This window comes from Schistocerca piceifrons, chromosome 5 (assembly GCF_021461385.2).
Source record: "Schistocerca piceifrons isolate TAMUIC-IGC-003096 chromosome 5, iqSchPice1.1, whole genome shotgun sequence".
In the NCBI taxonomy this organism is placed as follows: domain Eukaryota; kingdom Metazoa; phylum Arthropoda; class Insecta; order Orthoptera; family Acrididae; genus Schistocerca; species Schistocerca piceifrons.
The window spans coordinates 251,013,532-251,035,312 of NC_060142.1; the positions used below are offsets into that span (position 1 = coordinate 251,013,532).

A 21,781-nucleotide genomic window follows, 5' to 3' on the forward strand; every position below is an offset into this window, starting at 1 on the left:
TGAAAGACATAACTTCTGTTTTCCTTGAAGATTTAAACAGGTTATATTCCTTTGCGGTTGTGCATAAAATATTAACAGTTGTCTGGAGAGTGTTCTCTTTTCCAAGGAAGTCATATGTAATGATTGTTGAAATAGACAAATATTTATCTGAGGCATATTTGTCTAGAAACAGCAATTCCTTAACCTGCTAGTAAACCAGAAAATTACTATCTTTTCAAAACCAGGACAAATATGCACTGAGGAAAGAAACTGACTCACTTCACACCATGTAGTGGGAGATGCCCCACCCAAACAACCCCAAAGCTAGAGTAAAACGTTATAGCTGAGAATAAACACCCTTTTCACAGAAAAAATGGACAGTCAGTTCAATTGCCCATAAACTGTCAGCCAATATTAGGCAAGGACTTCAGAAGGCCATGCTTAGCATGGAAATCCAGGAGGAGACAGCATTCCACTAAGATATGAGCTAATGCATGTACAGCTTTTTTTTTTATTTTATTTTATTTTAGGGCGCACAACTACAATGGTCATTAGCGCCCAGACTAAGTTAGGAATGCACCGCGAGGCACAAGGTTAAAACTGCAACTAAAAGGGACAACACTATAAAAGACATTAACAGGCATAGGATTAAAAAAAAAAACAGCATAATCCAGTGTCCTTAGACAGGTTTGTCAAGTGGATAAAACGAAGAACGTGAGCAGCTGCTCCTGCGTCATCCGCTAAAATGGCATCCAGAGTACATGGGAGGCCAAGAGCGACGCGCAGTGTATTAAAATTCGGACAGGACGTTAAAATGTGGCGTACCATCAGCAATAGCCCACATGGGCAGAACGGCGCCGGCACAGCCGTCAGCAGATGGCTGAACCGGCAGTGTCCAATTCGTAACAGGGCCAAAATGACCTCCTCCCACCAAGAAGGGTGTGAAGAGGTCGTCCAAGACGTGGGAAGAGATTTCAAGGCCCGAAGCTTGTTGTCCGTAAGTGTAGCCCAATCGGCATGCCACAGCGATAAAATGTGCTGACAAATGACCCTGCTACAATCTGATGAAGGGACACAACAAGAAGCTGTCCGAGGCTGGAGGACTGCAGCCTTGGCCGCAGCATCTGAAGCTTCATTCCCAGGGATATCGACATATCCAGGAACCCACATAAGGGTAACCGGAGAACCGTCGTCCGCCAGCTGCTGAAGAGAGCGTTGGATCCGGTGCACGAAAGGGTGATTTTTTTTTTTTTTTTTTTTTTTTTTTGTGGTTTTCGGGCGCACAACTTCAATGGTCATTAGCGCCCTGACTACTCTAAGAATGCACCGCGAGGCACAAGTTGACAACAACAACTAAAAGGGAAAACACAATAAAAGACAGACTGACAGGCATAGGATTAAAAAACATCATCAAATGTCCTTAGCGAGGTTTGTCAAATTGATAAAACAAAGAACACGAGCAGCTGCTCGTGGGTCATCCGCTAAAATGGCATCTAAAGTATTAGGCAGGTTAAGATCGAGGCGCAGTGTGTTAAGATCTGGACAGGACATTAAAATGTGTCTAACCGTCAGCAAGTGCCCACATGGGCAGAACGGCGCCGGCGCAGCCGTCAGCAGATGGCGATGGCTGAACCGGCAGTGCCCAATTCTTAACCTTGCTAAAACGACCTCCTCCCGCCGAGAAGGGCGTGAGGAGGACGTCCAAGCCACAGGAAGAGGTTTTAAGGCCCGAAGCTTGTTGTCGGTAAGTGCAGCCCAATCGGCATGCCACAGCGACACAACGCGCCGACAAATGACCCTGCTAAAATCGGACGAAGGGACACAACAAGAAGCTGTCCGAGGCTGGAGGACCGCAGCCTTGGCCGCGGCATCTGCAGCTTCGTTCCCAGGGATACCGACATGGCCAGGAACCCACATAAAGCTAACCGGCGTACCGACGTCCACCAGCTGCTGAAGAGAGCGTTGGATCCGGTGTACGAAAGGGTGAACCGGGTACGGATCACTGAGGCTCTGGATGGCGCTCAGGGAATCTGAGCAGATGACATAAGCAGAATGTCGGTGGCGGCAGATGTAAAGAACAGCCTGGTAGAGGGCAAAGAGCTCAGCTGTGAAGACCGAACAATGGCCATGGAGCCGGTATTGGAAACTTTGTGCCCCGACAATAAAGGAACACCCGACCCCGTCATTGGTCTTAGAGCCATCTGTATAAATGAAAGTCATGTTGTTGAACTTCGAACGAAGTTCCAAAAAACGGGAGTGGTAGACCGAACCGGGGGTGACCTCTTTTGGGAGCGAGCTGAGGTCGAGGTGAACGCGGACCGGAGCCTGGAGCCAAGGTGGCGTGCGGCTCTCGCCCACTCGAAAGGTTGCAGGGAGTGAAAAATGAAGGTGTTGAAGGAGGCGACGAAAGCGAACTCCAGGGGGTAGCAAGGCAGAGACATACAACCCGTATTGAAGGTCAAGAGAGTCGTCAAAAAAGGAACGATAAGACGGATGGTCGGGCATCGACAGTAGCCGACAGGCATACCGACAAAGCAGTATATCGCGCCGGTAGGTGAGTGGCAATTCGCCAGCGTCAGCATGAAGACTCTCTACGGAACTGGTATAAAATGCTCCGATCGCAAGTTGTAAACCCCGATGTTGTATGGAGTTGAGGCGGCGTAAGATGGATGGCCGTGCAGAGGAGTATACGAAGCTCCCATAATCCAGCTTGGAGCGGACGATCGACCGATATAGACGAAGTAGGACGGTTCGATCCGCTCCCCACGACATACCACTGAGAACACGGAGGACATTTAAAGAACGGGTACAACGGGCGGCCAAATATGACACATGTGGAGACCAGCTAAGTTTCCTGTCAAAGGTAAGGCCTAAAAATTTGATTGTCTCCACGAGTGGGAGAGCAACGGGACCGAGTCGTAAGGACGGTGGGAGAAACTCTTTGTAGCGCCAGAAGTTAATACAGACCGTCTTCTCGGCAGAAAAACGGAAGCCATTGGCGACACTCCAGGAGTAAAGACGGTCAAGAGAACGCTGAAGACAGCGCTCCAAGACACGTGTACACTGCGCACTGCAATAGATGGTAAAATCGTCCACGAAAAGGGAGCCTGATACATCAGCTGGGAGGCAATCCATTATTGGATTGATCGCGATGGCGAAGAGAGCGACGCTCAAAACTGAGCCCTGTGGCACCCCATTCTCCTGGCGAAAGGTGTCGGACAGGACAGAACCCACACGTACCCGAAACTGTCGATCCATTAAAAAGGAACGAATAAAAAGAGGGAGGCGACCGCGAAAGCCCCATGTATGCATGGTGCGGAGAATGCCCGCCCTCCAACAGGTGTCGTAAGCCTTCTCCAAATCAAAGAACACAGCCGCGGTCGGGCGCTTCCGCAAGAAGTTATTCATAATGAAGGTCGACAAGGTAACCAGATGGTCAACAGCAGAGCGGCGCCTTCGAAATCCACATTGTACATTGGTAAGTAGGCGTCGAGACTCGAGCAGCCAAACCAATCGAGAGTTAACCATTCGCTCCATAACTTTACAGACACAGCTGGTAAGCGAGATAGGTCGATAACTGGAAGGCAAGTGCTTGTCCTTCCCCGGCTTAGGAATCGGGACAACAATAGACTCGCGCCAGCATGCGGGAACATGTCCCTCAATCCAGATGCGATTGTATGTACGAAGAAGAAAACCTTTACCCGCAGGAGAAAGGTTCTTCAGCATCTGAATATGAATAGAATCAGGCCCTGGAGCGGAGGACCGTGACCGGCCAAGTGCGGTTTCGAGTTCCCGCATGGTGAATGGGGCATTATAACTTTCACAATTCGAGGAGCGGAAGTCAGGTGGCCTAGCCTCCTCTGCCTGTTTGCGGGGGAGGAAGGCAGGGTGGTAATGAGCGGAGCTCGAAACCTCGGCAAAAAAGCGGCCGAAGGCATTGGAGACAGCCTCAGGGGCCACAAGGACTTCATTCGCGACCTTCAAGCCAGAAACTGGTGAGTGGACCTTAGTGCCAGATAGCCGGCGCAGGCTACCCCAGACAACAGAAGAAGGAGTAGAACTGTTGAAGGTGCTTGTGAAAGCAGCCCAGCTGGCTTTCTTGCTTTCTTTAATAATACGACGACACTGAGCACGTAATCGTTTATAATTAATACAATTCGCCACTGTAGGGTGGCGTTTAAAGGTGCGTAAAGCACGTCGACGAGCACGTAAAGCGTCTCTACATGCTGCGGTCCACCAGGGGACCGGTACGCGACGTGGAGAAGAAGTAGGGTGAGGGATGGAATATTCAGCAGCTGCGAGAATGACTTCCGTGAGGTGTGCGACCTGACGATCGCAGCTTGTGAAGGTTTGATCCTGAAAGGTCGCCCTGGAAGAGAAGAGCCCCCAGTCGGCCTTGGAGATGGTCCAACGAGAGGAGCACGGAGAGGGAGTATGCTGCAGGAGATGGATAACACACGGGAAGTGGTCGCTCGAATATGTATCAGCAAGTGCATACCACTCAAACCGGCGTGCAAGTTGGGGAGTACATATAGAGAGGTCTAAATGGGAATAGGTATGAGATGTGTCCGAAAGAAAAGTAGGGGCGCCAGTATTGAGGCAGACAAGATTGAGCTGGTTGAAAAGGTCTGCTAACAAGGAGCCCCTCGGGCAGGATGCTGGAGAGCCCCAAAGAGGATGGTGGGCATTGAAGTCTCCAGTTAACAAAAATGGTGCAGGTAGCTGAGCAATAAGTTGCGTCATGTCTGCCCTGGTAACGGCAGATGACGATGGAGCGTAAACGGTACAAAAGGACAACGTAAAAGTGGGGAGAGTAATGCGGATGGCAACTGCCTGCAGGCCGGTGTGCAACGTGATGGGATCGTAGTAAACATCATCCCGGACCAGCAACATAACCCCTCCATGAGCTGGGATACCTACCACAGGGGGTAGGTCAAAACGCACAGAGGTGTAGTGTGCCAAGGCAATTTGATCGCATGGGCGTAGCTTCGTTTCCTGGAGGGCTACGACGAGCGGACGATGCAAGCGGAGCAGCAACTTCAAGTCCTCTCGGTTGGAGCGAATACTGCGAATATTCCAGTTAATAAGTGCCATCGTAAGAAAAGGAAGATGAGAGAAGGGGTCACCTCGAAGGCCGCTTAGGGCCTGGCTTCGAGCGAGCACTGCCGCCGCTAGCAGGAGGCGGACAGTCATCGTCCATGGGGTCGATAGGGTCATCGGCCATCTCAGGAGGATGGCCGGGAGGGGGAGCTTCCTCCGCCGGTGAACGGCCAGATGTTCGGCTACCAGCGGTGCGGCCAGGCGAAACGGATGACGGCCTGGGGCGGCAACCGCTGGGTGGCGCAGGAGAAGAAAGGCGCCGCGGCGGAGAAGGAGAACTGTGCTTCCTATGCGCCTTTTTAGAAGGACGTTTGGTGGAAGTACCGGTCGAAGGCTGGGAGGTCGAGGGACGGAGGAAGTCTGCACGGGATGGTTCCTTCTTGAAGGCCCGTGCATCTGACTTCGGGGTCTTCGACTGAGCAGAAGCTGAGGAAGTGGCTGGTGTCTGTGGGGTGATGGGAGGAAGAGGAGACGTCGACCGCGCGATCTTAGCACTGGCCGAACGGACGACCGTGGTGCTGAAGGTCAGATCGCATGTCTGGGTTGCTACCTCCCGGGTAGTCCGAGGAGAGGCGAGGACAGTGCTGTATTTCCCCGCTGGGAGCAGCGTGGGCTTCCTACTAGCCAATAGCTTGCGAGCAGCCGAGATGGACACTTTCTCTTTGACTCGAATTTCCTGGATACAGCGTTCTTCCTTATAGACAGGACAGTCGCGGGAGGATGCGGCATGGTCACCCTGACAGTTCACACAACGAGGAGACGGAGGTGGACAGTCACCCTCATGGGCATCCCTGCCACAAGTGACACATTTAGCCGCATTGGAGCAAGACTGTCGAGTGTGATTGAAACGCTGACACTGGTAGCAGCGCGTAGGCGTCGGGACATAGGGGCGAACAGAAATAACCTCGTAGCCCGCCTTGATGCGCGATGGCAGCTTAACACTATCGAAGGTTAAGAAAAGTGTCCGGGTCGGTACAAGGTCATTGTTGACCTTTTTCATGACCCGATGGACAGCCGTCACGCCCTGCTCAGCGAGGAAAGATTGAAGCTCCTCGTCAGTCAATCCGTCGAGAGAGCTACTATAGACTACAACACGAGACGAATTCAAAGTGCGGTGGGCCTCCACCCGGACAGGGAACGTGTACAAGAGTGTGGCCCGAAGCAGTTTTTGTGCCTGAAAGGCACTCTCAGTTTCTAGTAATAAGGTACCGTTACGCAACCTGGTACAAGATTTGACAGATCCGGCTATGGCATCTACGCCCTTCTGAATAACGAAAGGGTTGACAGAGGAAAAATCCTTTCCGTCCTCAGATCGAGACACTACGAGGAACTGTGGGGCAGGCGGTAGTACTTTTGTCACCGTTGGCTGGTCACGTTTCCGTTTGTGGGTCGAAGTCGAAAGCGATGGAGTAGAATCCATTGCGGAGGAATCCCCCATGATTGCCAGCGTCTCCGATGGCGCGCTCCTTCCTTGTGGGGACCCTCTCAGAGGGCACTCCCGCCTTAGGTGAATGTTTACACCTCAGGTCACACCTCCCGAGAAACAGATGGAGGGACCAATCGGCATGGTCAGAAGGTATCAGCTCAGGCAATCACCCCTCCCCGGGCCTGGCCTTTACCAGGGGGTACGCGCGTGCCTTACATGTCTACCCAGGGCGGGGACTTACGCGTTACCCCGTCACCGGCTACGCGTGCGAACGCGTGGGTCGGCCTTCAGACACGCACAGGGAGGAAGGAAGAAGAGGAAAAAGAAGAGAGAGGGAGAAAGAGGACAGACTGTCTCAAACGCCGAGGCGGAGACCAGAGAAGGCAAGGAGAAGAAGGCAATGAGAAAGCAAGGAGAAGGAGGCAATGAGAAGGCAAGGAGAAGAAGGCAATGAGAAGGCAAGGAGAAAAAGGCAATGAGAAGGCAAGGAGAAGTCAAGGGAAAGAGTAAGGAAGACAGTGAAGTGGAGAAGAGCAAAGAAAGGAACCAACAAAAGGAAGGAAGAAACGAGAAGTGAAAAACCAAAAAGACCACGATTATAGGTCGTGAAACCGTCCGTCTCCGGACGCAGGCGCTAACTATCCCCGTGAGGGGGATGGACTCCTTTTAGTCGCCTCTTACGACAGGCAGGAATACCTCGGGCCTATTCTAATCCCCGGACCCGCAGGGGGGACGAAAGGGTGAACCGGATATGGATCACTGAGGCTCTGGATAGCGCTCAGGGAATCGGAGCAGATGACACAAGCAGAATGTCGGTGGCGGCAGATGTAAAGAACAGCCTGGTAAAGGGCAAATAGCTCAGCTGTGAAGACCGAACAATGGCCATGGAGCTGGTATTTGAAACTGTGTGCCCTGACAATAAAAGAACACCCGACACCGTCAATGGTCTTAGAGCCATCTGCATAAATGAAGATCATATTAATGAACTTCGAACGAAGATCAACAAAACGGGAGCGGTATACCGAAGCAGGGGGAACCTCCTTTGGGAGCGAGCTGAGGTCAAGGTGAACACGAACCTGAGCCTGGAGCCAAGGTGGCATTTGGCTCTCGCCCACTCGAAAGGTTGCAGGGAGTGAAAAATCAAGGTGCTGAAGGAAGCGATGAAAGCGAACTCCAGGGGGTAGCAGGGCAGAGACATACAACCCATATTGACGGTCGAGAGAGTCGTCAAAAACGGAACGATAAGACAGGTGGTCGGGCATTGACAATAGCCGACAGGCATACCGACAAAGCAGTACATTGCACCGATAGGTTAGTGGCAATTCACCGGCTTCAGCATGAAGACTCTCAACGGGACTAGTATAGAACGCTCCGATCGCAAGACATAAACCCCGATGTTGTACAGAGTTGAGGCGGCGTAAGATGGCTGGCCATGCAGAGGAGTATACGAAGCTCCCATAATCCAGCTTTGAGCGGACGATCGACCGATATAGGCGAAGTAGGACGGTTCGATCTGCTCCCCACGACATACTGCTGAGAACACGAAGGACATTTAGAGAACGGGTACAACCGGCAGCCAAATATGACACATGTGGAGATCAGCTAAGTTTCCTGTCAAATGTAAGACCTAAAAATTTTGTTGTCTCCACGAATGGGAGACACTCCAGGAGTAAAGAAGGTCAAGACAACGCTGAAGACAGCATTCCAGGAAACATGTACGCTGTGCGCTGCAATAGATGGTAAAATCGTCCACAAAAAGGGAGCCTGATACATCAGCTGGGAGGCAATCCATTATTGGATTGATCCCTATGGCGAAGAGAGCGACGCTCAAGACTGAGCCCTGTGGCACCCCATTTCCTGGCGAAAGGCGTCGGACAGGGCAGAACCCACACGTACCCTGAAGAGTCGATCCATTAAAAAGGCACAAATAAAAAGAGGGAGGCGACCGTGAAGGCCCCATGTATGCATGGTGCGGAGAATGCCCACCCTCCAACATGTGTCTTAAGCCTTCTCCAAATCAAAGAACACAGCCGCGGTCGGGTGCTTCCGCAAGAAGTTATTCATAATGAAGGTCGACAAGGTAACCAGATGGTCAACAGCAGAACGGCGCCAATGAAATCCACATTGTACATTGGTAAGTAGGCGTCGAGATTCGAGCAGCCAAACCAAACAAAAGTTAACCATTCGTTCCATCACCTTACAGACACAGCTGGTAAGGGAAATGGGTTGATAACTGGAAGGCAAGTGCTTATCCTTCCCCGGCTTAGGAATTGGGACAACAATAGACTCGCGTCAGCATGTGGGAACATGACCCTCAATCCAGATGCGATTATAAGTACGAAGAAGAAAACGTTTACCCGCAGGAGAAAGGTTCTTCAGCATCTGAATATGAATAGAATCAGGCCCTGGAGCGGAAGACCGTGACCGGGTAAGTGCATTTTCGAGTTCCCGCATGGTGAATGGGGCATTATAACTTTCACGATTCGAGGAACGGAAGTTAGGTGGCCTTGCCTCCTCTGCCTGTTTTCGGGGAAGGAAGGCGGGGTGGTAATGAGCAGAGCTCGAAACCTCTGCGAAAAAGCGGCCGAAGGCATTGGAGACATCCTCAGGGGCCACAAGGATGTCATTCGCGACTGTAAAGCCAGAAACTGGTGAGTGGACCTTAGTGCCAGATAGCTGGCGCAGGCTACCCCAGACAACAGAAGAATGAGTAAAACTGTTGAAGGTGCTTGTGAAAGCAGCCCAGCTGGCTTTCTTGCTTTCTTCAATAACACGACGACACTGCGCACGTAATCGTTTATAATTGATACAATTCGCCATCAGACGGTGGCGTGTAAAGGTGTGTAAAGCACATCGACGAGCACGTAAAGGGTCTCTACATGCTGCGGTCCACCAGGGGACCGGTACACGACATGGAGAAGAAGTAGTGTGAGGGATGGAATATTCAGCAGCAGTGAGAATGACTTCCGTGAGGTGTGCGACCTGCCTATCGCAGCCTGCGAAGACTCGATCCTTAAAGGTCGCCCTGGAAGAGAAGAGTAGAGTTGGAGATGTTCAAACTAGTTTAGCACAGAGAGGAGGTATGATGCAGGAGATGGATAACACAAGGGAAGTGGTCGCTCGAATACGTATCAGAAAGTGCGTACCACTCAAACCGACGTGCAAGTTGGGTAGTACGTATAGAGAGATCTAAATGGGAATAGGTGTGAGTTGTGTCCGAAAGAAAAGTAGGGGCACCAGTATTGAGGCAGACAAGATTGAGGTGGTTGAAATGGTCTGCTAACAGGGAGCCTCTCGAGCAGGATGCTGGAGAGCCCCAAAGGGGGGATGGTGGGCATTGAAGTCTCCAGTTAACAAAAATGGTGCAGGTAGCTGAGCAATAATTTGCATCATGTCTGCCCTGGTAATGGCAGATGACGATGGAGTGTAAACGGTACAAATGGAAAATGTAAAAACGGGGAGAGTAAGGCGGACGGCAACTGCCTGCAGGCCGGTGCGTAATGTGATGGGATCGTAGTAGATATCATCCCGGACCAGCAACATAACCTCTCCATGAGCCAGAATACCTGCCACAGGGGGTACGTCAAAACGAACAGAGGTATAGTGTGCCAAGTCAATACAATCGCATGGGTGTAGCTTCATTTCCTGGAGAGCTACTACAAGCGGACAGTGCAAGTGTAGCAACTTTAAGTCCTCTCGGTTGGAGCGAATGCCGCTAATATTCAAATGAAGAAGTGCCATAGTGAGAAGAAAAAGAAAAGGAGAAGCAAGAAGGGGTCACCTCGAAGGCCGCTGAGGGCCTGGCTTGGAGCGAGCACTGCCGCCGCTATCAATAGGTGGAGAGTCATCGTCCATTGGTTCAATAGGTTCGTCGGCCACCGTGTTAAGATGGTCAGGACGGGGAGCTTCCTCCGCCAGTGAACGGCCAGATGTTCGGCTAACAGCACTGCGGCCAGGCGAAACGGATAACGGCCTGCGGCTGCAACCGCTGGGTAGCGCAGGAGAAGAAACGCGTCGTGGTGGAGAAGGAGAACTTTGCTTCCTATGAGCCTTCTTGGAAGGTCGTTTAGTGGAAGTACTGGTTGATGGTTGGGAGTTCGAGGTATGTAGGAAGTCTGCAAGGGACGGTTCATTCCTGAAGGCCCTTGGATCTGACTTCTGGGTCTTAGTTTTTGCAGAAGCTGATGAAGGTGCTTGTGTCTTAGGGGCGACGGGAGGAAGAGGAGACATTGACCAGGTGATCTTAGCACTGGCCGAACGGACGACCATAGTGCTGAAGGTCAGATCGCATGTCTGCGTCGCCACCTCCCCGGTAGTCCGAGGAGAGGCAAGAACAGTACTGTATTTCCCCGCTCGGAGCGGTGTGGGCTTCCTATTAGCAAATAGCTTGCGAGCAGCTGAGGTGGACACTTTCTCTTTGACCCGAATTTCCTGTATACAGCGTTCATCATTGTAGATAGGACAGTCGCGAGAGGACGCTGCATGGTCACCCTGACAGTTCACGCAACGAGGAGACTGAGGTAGACAGTCACCCTCATGGGTGTCCCTGCCACAAGTGACACATTTAGCCGCATTAGAACAAGACTGGTGAGTGTGATTAAAACGCTGACACTGGTAGCAGCGCGCAGGTGTCGAGACATAGGGGCGAACAGAAATAACCTCACAGCCCGCTTAGATGCGCAATGGCAGCTGAACACTATCAAAGGTCAAGAAAAGTGTCCGGGTCGGTACAAGGTCATTGTTGACCTTATTCACGACCCTATGGACAGCCGTCATGCCCTGCTCAGCGAGGAAAGACTGAATCTCCTCGTCAGTCAATCCATGAGTGATCTAGTAGATACCACACCACACGACGAATTCAAAGTGCGGTGAGCCTCCACCCAGACAGGGAATGTGTACAGGAGTGTGGACCGAAGGAGTTTTTGTGCCTGAAAGGCGCTCTCAGTTTCCAACAACAAGGTACCGTTACGCATCCTGGTGCAAGACTTGACAGATCCGGCTATGGCATCTACGCCCTTCTGGATAATGAAAGGGTTGACAGATGAATAGTCCTTTCCGTCCTCAGATCTAGAAACTACGAAGAACTTTGTGGCAGGCGGTAGTACTTTTGTCACTGGTGGCTGGTCAAGTCTGGCTCGCTACTTCCTTGTGGGGACCCTCTCAGAGGGCGCACCCGCCTTAGGTGATTGTTTACACCCTTAGGTCACACCTCCCAAGGAACGGACGGAGGGACCAAGCAGCATGGTCAGAAGGTGTGAGCTCAGGCAATCAACCCTCCCTGGGCCTGGCCTTTACCAGGGGGTACGCGCGTGCCTTACTTGTCTACCCAGGGTGGGGAATTACGCGTTACCCCATCACTGGCTACGCGTGCGAACGCGTGGGTCGGCCCTCAGGCACACCCAGGGAGGAAAGAAGAAGAGGGAAAAAAAAGGGAGAGGGGGAGAGAAAGGACAGACTGTCTCAAACGCTGAGGCAGAGACCAGAGGGTGGAGGAGGAGGAGGCAAGGAGGAGGCAAGGAGGAGGGGAGGAGGAGGAGGCGAGGAGGCGAGGAGGAGGAGGAGGCGAGGAGGAGGCGAGGAGGAGGAGAAGGAGGCGAGGAGGAGGAGAAGGAGGCGAGGAGGAGGAGAAGGAGGCGAGGAGGAGGAGAAGGAGGCGAGGAGGAGGAGAAGGAGGCGAGGAGGAGGAGAAGGAGGCGAGGAGGAGGAGAAGGAGGCGAGGAGGAGGAGAAGGAGGCGAGGAGGAGGAGAAGGAGAAGGAGGCGAGGAGGAGGAGAAGGAGGCGAGGAGGAGGAGAAGGAGGCGAGGAGGAGGAGAAGGAGGCGAGGAGGAGGAGAAGGAGGCAAGGAGGAGGAGAAGGAGGCAAGGAGGAGGAGAAGGAGGCAAGGAGGAGGAGAAGGAGGCAAGGAGGAGGAGAAGGAGGCAAGGAGGAGGAGAAGGAGGCAAGGAGGAGGAGAAGGAGGCAAGGAGGAGGAGAAGGAGGCAAGGAGGAGGAGAAGGAGGCAAGGAGGAGGAGAAGGAGGCAAGGAGGAGGAGAAGGAGGCAAGGAGGAGGAGAAGGAGGCAAGGAGGAGGAGAAGGAGGCAAGGAGGAGGAGAAGGAGGCAAGGAGGAGGAGAAGGAGGCAAGGAGGAGGAGAAGGAGGCAAGGAGGAGGAGAAGGAGGCAAGGAGGAGGAGAAGGAGGCAAGGAGGAGGAGAAGGAGGCAAGGAGGAGGAGAAGGAGGCAAGGAGGAGGAGAAGGAGGCAAGGAGGAGGAGAAGGAGGCAAGGAGGAGGAGAAGGAGGCAAGGAGGAGGAGAAGGAGGCAAGGAGGAGGAGAAGGAGGCAAGGAGGAGGAGAAGGAGGCAAGGAGGAGGAGAAGGAGGCAAGGAGGAGGAGAAGGAGGCAAGGAGGAGGAGAAGGAGGCAAGGAGGAGGAGAAGGAGGCAAGGAGGAGGAGAAGGAGGCAAGGAGGAGGAGAAGGAGGCAAGGAGGAGGAGAAGGAGGCAAGGAGGAGGAGAAGGAGGCAAGGAGGAGGAGAAGGAGGCAAGATAAAAAGCAATGAAGCCAGTGAGAAAGAGAAGGACAAAGAAAGGAACCAAAGGAAGGAAGACACCAGAATACGTGAAAAACCAAAATGACCTCAAATATAAGTCTCCGGATGCAGGCGCAAACTATGTACAGCTTGACAACCACAATGCAGGGGTGCCTTGTAACATAAAATAAAATTATAAGTTAATCTAGAACGGGCAATGTGAAAGCAACTAGGAGGGTACATTCTTTCCAGGAGGAAAGGAAGGAGGAGCATCATGCAGTAAGTCTTAGACTGTCACATGTTGCTGCATCTCCAAGTGAACAAAGTCCTTATTTGCACCCGCAAATCGGCACCTGCGTTTGTCAAAGCGGATTTGATGCAAATAATCAATTCTTTAGCCAAATGATCAGCCATTTCATTCTCTGCAAGGGGTGCAGGAAAACAAGAGAAGTACATGCTAAGGTTAGGTGGATGTCCTGGCAGAGAGCTGACAGGTGCTTTCCAAATGGTAATTCCATCCGAGAGCAGGAGTCAGGGAACAATATCCCTTGAAAGCAAAAAGAACGTAATAAGCTGCATGATGATGGAATTGTTGGATGGTGACTGCATAAATGAGCAACAGCTGGTACTGCTGGAGCTGAAGAGGGAAGATTTCCACTTCAGCAAGGTGACTTGTCTATGGGACTAGTCCAGAAGGTGCCAGAGATAGGTTAAGCACTATGATGATTGACTGGGTCACAGAGCCATAAATTTGGCAACCATTGTCCAGTCAGGACAAAATTAGGATGCCATAAAAACAGGAGGGTAGCACGATCTACACCCTGAAGAAGTGTAGACAAGGAAGCAGAGAGCATTAAGCATCCACAGGCATCTAGCCTTTACTTATGAATATGGGGCAGCAAAGTAAGCAAAAGAGGAGGTCAAAAACATTGGAATGTGACAACATCCAAGTGCTATGTGCCCAAGTAGAGTTCTGAGTCAGTATGGAGTGTGACAAGATGACAAATGCACGACCACATTGTGGCAGGAGAGAACTGGAAACCACGGGAGATGGTCCAAACAATGTCCCTTCGGACTGCCACTTGTAACTGGCATTTGGTCACGGCTTCTGAGTGAGAACTGTATCATATGTAAAGAACATCAATATACAGCAGTGAGCAGTCGCCCCACGAAGGTCATTAGTCCATTGATGGCGATGAGAGAGTGTGTGTCACTCAGCGAGGATAGCTCTGTGGTACACTGTTCTCTTGGACCCATGGGGAGCTGAATGAAGTACCAACTCTAACCTGGAAAACTGGAAGGATGAAAACTGCTGAATAAAAGTCAGTAGAGAGCATTGAAACCATCAGTACTGGAGGATCAGTAAAATGTGATAGTGCCTAGCAGTGTTATACTCCTTATGTAGGTCAAAAAGACTGCAATGAGTGTTGGTACTTAGAAAAAACCTGTTGGATTGCAGTTTCCAACCTAACCACACAGTCAATTATGGTTTGTTGCTCCCAAAAACTACACAGACAGAGCGACACAAGACCCCAATATTTGAGAGCCAAGCATAATCTGCAGGCAACTATCCCTTCAAGCAGTTCATAGAACACACTGGTGAAGCTGATCGGTTGATGGCTGCCAGCATAGATTGCATTTTGGCCTGACTTAAGGATTGGAGGATGATACTACTGCAAAGGGAAGACTAACTATTCCAGTCAACTTATCTTTCTACACCTTTGCCATCTCTCAGAATTACAATGCCATCGGCAAACAAAGTTTTATATTTTTGCTTCTCTCCGAATTTTAATTCCTTCTCCAAATTTTCCTTTGCTTCCTTTACTGGTTGCTCAGTGTACAGTTTGAATATCATGAGGGGATACTACAAATCTTGTCTCACTCCCTTCTAACCTACTGCTCCCTTTCATGTCCTTTGCCTCTTGTAACAGCAATTCGGTTCTGAGAAGTTTTAGATAACCTTTCATTACTTTTATTTTATCCCTGCTACATTCAGAATTTTAAAGGGTATATTCTAGTCAACACCACCAAAAGCTTTCTCTAAGTCTGGAAATGCTTTATATACATAATTTTATCTTTCTTCCACCTACCTTCTAAGAGAAGTCGTAAGGTCAATATTGATCTTAAGTTTACCTACATTTCTCTGGAACCCAAACTGACTTTACTCCAGGAAATCTATACAACCTTTGCCACTGTTCTGTATATAAAGAACATTGTAACAATTACTTACACTTATGATTCAGTAATATTTACATGCCCACCATGGAATTGTGATTATTACATTGTTCTTAAATTCTAAGAGTATTTCACCAGTCTAGTATATCTCACATTAGGTGGAATAATTTACTCATGGCTGGCTCTCCCAACAAGCTCAATAAATCTAAGTGAATTTCGTTTATTACAAGGATCTTTACTTTGGATCTTTCAAATTCTTCTCACAGTATCATATCTACCATTTCATCTTCATCTATTTCCTCTTCCCTTGACTTTTTGTTTATTTCCCTTGTATAGACCTTTTATACATTCCTTCCACGAATCAATCTTCCATGTTTTGCTAAGTACTGGCTTGCCACCTGAGCTCTTAATATACATCCTTTGGCCTAGCAGGGTTGAACTCATGAAAACCAGACACAGAGACTCAAGTTTCAGAGAGATGGATCCGGCCATCTCGTACACCTAGGTTTAGTCACCCAGTAATAAGGCACTGTTTAATCAGGTACCCATGAACAAGAGTCTACTACTACATTCAACGCCACATATGGTAAGAACCTGGGGAGATGGGCTTGGCATTAGGTAGGTCTAGCTAACAGCAACCTCTAGCTGACATTAACTGTAAAGATAGTTTGGCTGTGGCACCTCCACAATGATCACTGTGGGTACTATTTAGTGATATTATTGTTTGATAAACAGACCCCTCTTCAGATCATCCAGCCCTTCTTAAAAGGATAATTTTTCTGAGCCCTTGCTTTAGGCTGTGGGGGCAAGGTAGTGGACAGAAGAGTTGAGACTAGCTGGATATATTTTGATGCAGCCTAAGGTTGAGACAGCTGTTGGAGATGGGTATACATATCTCTAGGATAGAATGTGGCACTCTTTAAATTGATACAATAATGTTGAAGAGTGAACAAATGCACCAGAAATAGTAAACTAAAAAATTTGAGGCACATATAAACACTAAACAGAATACAGTATTTTCACTAGCTTTAGAGCTTGCTCTCTTTCAATTACAAAAGTACACACATTCACATACAATCAAACACCTAAATGCTGGCTGAGGCAAGACTGACCATCAATCATCAATACCAGTTGCCTGGGCAGATAGAGGAAAGGGGTGGAGGGGTAGGGAAGGATGCATGAGGCAAGGAGGGAGGAACAGGAAGGAGAGAGCAAGGTCTTGACAGATGAATCAGTGGCTGCACAACAAGAAAAAAAGAAGTTCAGAGAGTAGAGCATATAAGAGACAGACTACTGCAGATGGAAAGGAAGGGATGGGAGGAAAGGAGAGAGAGAGAGAGAGAGAGAGAGAGAGAGAGAGAGAGAGAGAGAGAGAGAGAGAGAGGGAAGAAGAAAGGATGGGAAGAGACAAAGAGAGTAGGGTGAAAACTGGGGTAAGACAAGTGGAAAGAGAGAAAGAGAGAGAGACAAAGAGAGAGAGAGAGAGAGAGAGAGAGAGAGAGAGAGAGAGAGAGAGAGAGAGAGAGAGATATGCCCACATGGGGAGGTTAGGGAGGAAGACTGGGAGGGAAGCAGACACAATCTGGATGAAGGAGGGTGGGGACAGAATACAACAGGAAAAATTAACAGGAAGTGGAAAACCTCCTATCAGAGGGTTTGGGCAGGAGACTTGTTGTGAGAGCACAGGTTATGCTAGAGGCAGAATTCCTGACTGTGCTTTTCAGAGAAACTAGTGCTGGAAGGGAGTATCCAAAGCCCTGGAGAAAGGGCTCTTCAAGGCTAGGGTGATAGTGTGCGATGAGAGAAACAATGGTAGTGGCTGATTAACTGATTTACTGGCATCAGGAGGAGGAGATGGCAAAAGAAGTCTGTCTGTGGATGAGCTGGATACGCTACTGTCTCCCAATAAAGGTTTTGGTAAGGTTATAGAGTATATTTTGACAGTGCCTGCTTTCCACTGCTGATAAGGCATCCATGGGTGGTGAGGCTGTAAGGAATAGAATTTTTGACATGGTAACCTTTCAGGAATTCCTACCTTCTAACCTGGCCTCACTTACTTTCCCTAAATCCCTCTCCACTGGGTCCCACATCAGTCCTATGGAACATAGATCTATCCACAACCCAAAAACCAACCCCAACTTTACTGTTCCCACAGATAAAAGCTCAATCACAATGGCTACAAGCTGTAGTAACAATGTGGCTGAGAGTCTCCATGAACTTTCCAACACATCTGCATAAAAACCTTACAGCCAGTCATGCCATCTCAGAAGCCAACAGGACCTCCAGCAGCTCAAGGCCTCATGTCCATTCCAAAACAGAGATCTGAATCCATTTCTTTCATCCCACTAACAATTCCCCCCATGCAATCCTACCTTTTACCTATTCCTCAGGCCCAACCCCATAGGTCTACCTACCAGTCACCCTATTGCAGCTGGACACAATGCTCTCACAGAATGAAACTCTGCCTTTGTTGACCAATATATCCTAACTACTGCCCGTAATCTCCCACCCTGCATTCAAGACAACACGAACTTCCTTCAATGCCTTTCCACAGTTCCTATCCCATTACTTCCACATTCCTTGTTGTCCACTGTGGATCTGATGTCCTTATATGCAAACATGGCTATGAGATAATAGCTTTCCCAGTGTCCTACTACCAAGTCCACCACCTCTTTCCTACTACTCCTAGCCAACCAATCCTGACTAAATTATTTCACTTTCAAATGTCAAATCAATAAACAAATACTTGTGTGGCACCATCCTATACCAATTTAGTTATGGGCCATCAGGAGGAATCCTACCTATCTAGTCAACACCTAAACAACCCTTGTCTGGTTCAGATTCATTGATGACATTTTCAGCGCATGGCAGGACCAACCTTTGCTCTTTCCTCCATAACCTCAATATCTAATCTCAAAATCACTTCACAGCAAGAGCTGTAGAAATACACTGATAACCTGACAAGAGCCTTTACTGGGAAACACTATCCTATCCAGCTCATTCAAACAGGTCTCCGATACAATCTCCTCCTCTGACAACAGTAAAGCAGCCACCAAACAGCACTACTTTAATCACACACTAGCACCCTAGCCTTGAAAAGCTCAGCCATATCCTTCACTTAGGCTTTGATTATGTCTTATGCTGTGAGGTAAGAGAGATCCTACCGAAAGTCCCCACATAACCCAAAGTACTGTTCTGCCATTTACCCAACATATAGAATATCCTTGTTCATCCCTATTCCAATCCTGCTCCCAATTCTGCACTCCATGGATCATTCTATTATGATTGATCCAGGTCCAAGACGTGTCTCGTACGCCCCCTGACCAACACCAACTGCAGTATAGTCACATGCATTTTATACCCTATAAAATGCAGGGTCACATGTGAAAGCAGCCATGTGACACACAAGCTATGCTGCAATTACTGTGCAGCGCTATGTGGGTGTGACACGTAACTATCTATTCTCATGAATGGTCACCACCAAACTGTGGCAAAATGCAAGCCTGACTATTTGCTGAACATGTTGCTTACCAAACACAAATGGCTTCAACAGCTGCTTTTGGATACTCCATTTAAGCAAAGTCTCTCTCAACTCAGCAGGTTGGAATTGTTGCTCCAGCCATGTCTTGCACTCTTGCAATCCTCCTAGCCTAAACCTCAACTGATCTGTTTGCCGTTTCTTCACCTTACCTTTTCCCTTCTCTAATCTGTCCCTATACCTCCTTCCACATTCAGATTGTGTACTGTGTCCTCCTATCCCTTATTTCTCCTCCTATCCCTTCCTCTCTTCCCTCCCTATCTCCATCTTTCTCTCCTATCCTCCCATCTCTTTCCACCCTCCCCCTTCCCCACAATCTCCATGCTCTGCCCTGTGAACTCTCCTCATCTTGTTGTGCAGCCGCTGATTCGTCTATTGAAAGACCTGCTTCACACCATCCCATTACCACCTCCCCCTCACATATCCTTTTCTACCCCATCTCCACCTCCACCAAACCAGGCAATTGCTATCAATAATCAACAGTCACTCTCACTGTGGCCACCAGTATGAGCATTTGGGTGAATGTGTATGTGTGAACTTTTGCTAAAGAAGGAGCGACAGCTCAAAGGATAGTGTAAATATTGTATTCTGTCAAGTGTTTCTGTATATCACAGATCGGTCAGCTATAGACAAGTTTTTGCCTTTCCTTTATTTTACATATTATTCCATCCATTAATTTCCATTGTTGTTGTAAATTATAACACTGTTTGCCATCCATTTCACAATTAAATTTTCTTAACGTTTTGATTATAAACATAAGAAACAATCATTCCTATGATGTATAACTTATTTCTGACTACTGACAAACTCATGAATAGGCCTATGTTATGTAAGGTTATGATCATTAACAATAGCTGAACAGCATAGTCACACACAAAATACCTTAAAAGTTTAATACGATACCATACAACTTTGTTATTTTAATATGGTGTGTGTGTGTGTGTGTGTGTGTGTGTGTGTGTGTGTGTGTGTCCCAAGTCCCTTTGACAAATTACAAATATATTTAGTGCTATTACTTATGTACACCTCATAAGCAGATCTGCAGTTTTTATCTGCGATAATCAAAGTTTGATCCATTCAAAAAACGTGATAGAACCTCATAATACAAACAAAGAAACACACTAAATACACAAATAAAAGTGCTGGAAGTAGTCATGCTGAAAGCTATGGTTAGATAAGAACTTAAGCTAATAGATTATTTACCTGAACTTGAGCTGATAGTTAATACCTGCAACAACACTACTGCAGGAAATATTATAGTGGTACTACCTGTTAACTTCTGGCAATATAAAGCCCCCTACTTTATACAATGTATATTTCAAAATATAAAGTTTTATGGATAACTGTTCAAATCCAAGTTTCCTTGTTCTGGCATAATGCCCTCAAACTCCAAGATCATGTCACATGAATCAATCAAGACCTCCCATCAAATACTGTCATCTACAACGAAATGTGATTGCATCAATGAACACACATCGTAATTTACCAACGCAATTAAGAGCTGCACAACCATGTCACTGACAACAATGTTTACTTCTTTCAAACATTATCTACAGTAGGAAGTTACAGTACATGAGTCTCATCCCTAATGTGAATATCCGTAAATCCAACATGTCAAACATGTAGGTGTCTTATTGGGCTCTGTAGTTCTTGACAGTGGTTCACAATGCTTCACTATGTAACTAACAAACGTGTTCAAGGTATATGCCAAACACAGTATATAAACAAAGCCAAAACGTTGCCATGAAACTTACCAAGTACCAAAACTGATTTACAGGAGGGGAGTTTGGTGTTTCCTCTCGTTTGAACTTCGGCTAGTATCGCAGACCTACAAGCACAGTAACATACACTTAGAACAAACATTCCTTTTCAAGTATCATCAAATAAATACATGTATAAACCGTCTGCGTGCTGCTGGGAAGAAATTTGGAATTGATTTGTGTATGTTATACTAATCAACAAGGTTAATTGTCAGCTTGAAGCAGAACACCACCACGCGATACACACAACAACAGTTTATGCGAAAACCTGAAGCGTAGGGATGTACAAATACTTAATGAAACCTATATACCATAAGTTCTCTTCACTGTCAGTTTCTTCCTTCTTTTTGACGATAAACCCATTCACTTCAACACTCTCACCAATCGGCGCCATGATTGACAGCAAAGATACTTTGACAGTACACTGGCAGCGACGACACTTCTCCCACTCCCTGTTACGTGACCAGCAACAAAAGCAGAGCTGAGTCACATGCTACAAAAGGTGGGAATAACTGCCGATCTGCAGTTTCTGCCTGAGTACTGGAACTGAATGTACGAAATTTGGATCACTGATTAAATAAATCTGTGTCGGAACGAAATCTAGAAAGAAAATATTGGACAAAAATGGGAAACGGTAACGTGAATTCGTGGCCTACGTAATTATGACAAAAAAGCTAATGATGTCATCAGGAATTACTGTCTTGGGAGACCAAATATCAAAAAACAGAAATGGAAACATCGCAGGATGATAAAATGTACTATTTTCAAATGTTGATGTTGATCCTCTAAACAAAGAAAGTAGCTGGCTGAGAGCTGAACTTCGTAAAATGTCATTATCAATAATTTTTTGTGCAAAGGTCGTTTTACAATACGGACATGACAAGATTTTTCTTGTAACCCTAAAAACGTTTTAATAGAAAAAAGAATTCTATAGTATGGCAGAATACATGAGTAAACAGTGAGCTAAAGATTTTTTCCCCTTGTTAATGATAAATTTTATAAAGCATATCAAGAGAGAGCGGACTTACACCACACCTGAACAATCAAAGGTAATTCTGTCACCAAATTTAATTTTTAAACCCTCCTATTGGAAATCATTATGTAATAGGTAACATTAAGTGTTGTAAGACGCTATGTATTGCAAATCATTGTGAATAATATATTATTTTAAATATACTGTGTAAGCTACTATATTGTATTGTATTTTTATTGGTCCTTGAGACAGAAAGTACATCATGTTCTTAGACGAATCAGACTGGGTGGTATGATGGTTAATGATAGGGACTGCTGTAATG

The 21,781-nt window shown here is 47.9% G+C and overlaps 1 protein-coding gene across 2 annotated transcripts in view; it reads right to left on the reverse strand.

Moving 5' to 3' along the window:
* LOC124798389 (cytoplasmic dynein 1 light intermediate chain 2) overlaps window positions 1–20,927 on the reverse strand; it is a 120,832-nt gene extending 99,905 nt beyond the window's left edge. For both annotated transcript variants that reach the window (XM_047261764.1, XM_047261765.1), the window contains exons 1-2: window positions 20,798–20,927; window positions 20,481–20,554 (exon numbers count right to left, since the gene is read on the reverse strand). In XM_047261764.1, the coding sequence (XP_047117720.1) occupies window positions 20,481–20,554; window positions 20,798–20,880 (157 nt within the window). In that variant the 5' untranslated portion in view covers window positions 20,881–20,927. The remainder of the gene's footprint in view (window positions 1–20,480; window positions 20,555–20,797) is intronic.
* Between the last annotated feature and the right edge of the window lie 854 nt (window positions 20,928–21,781).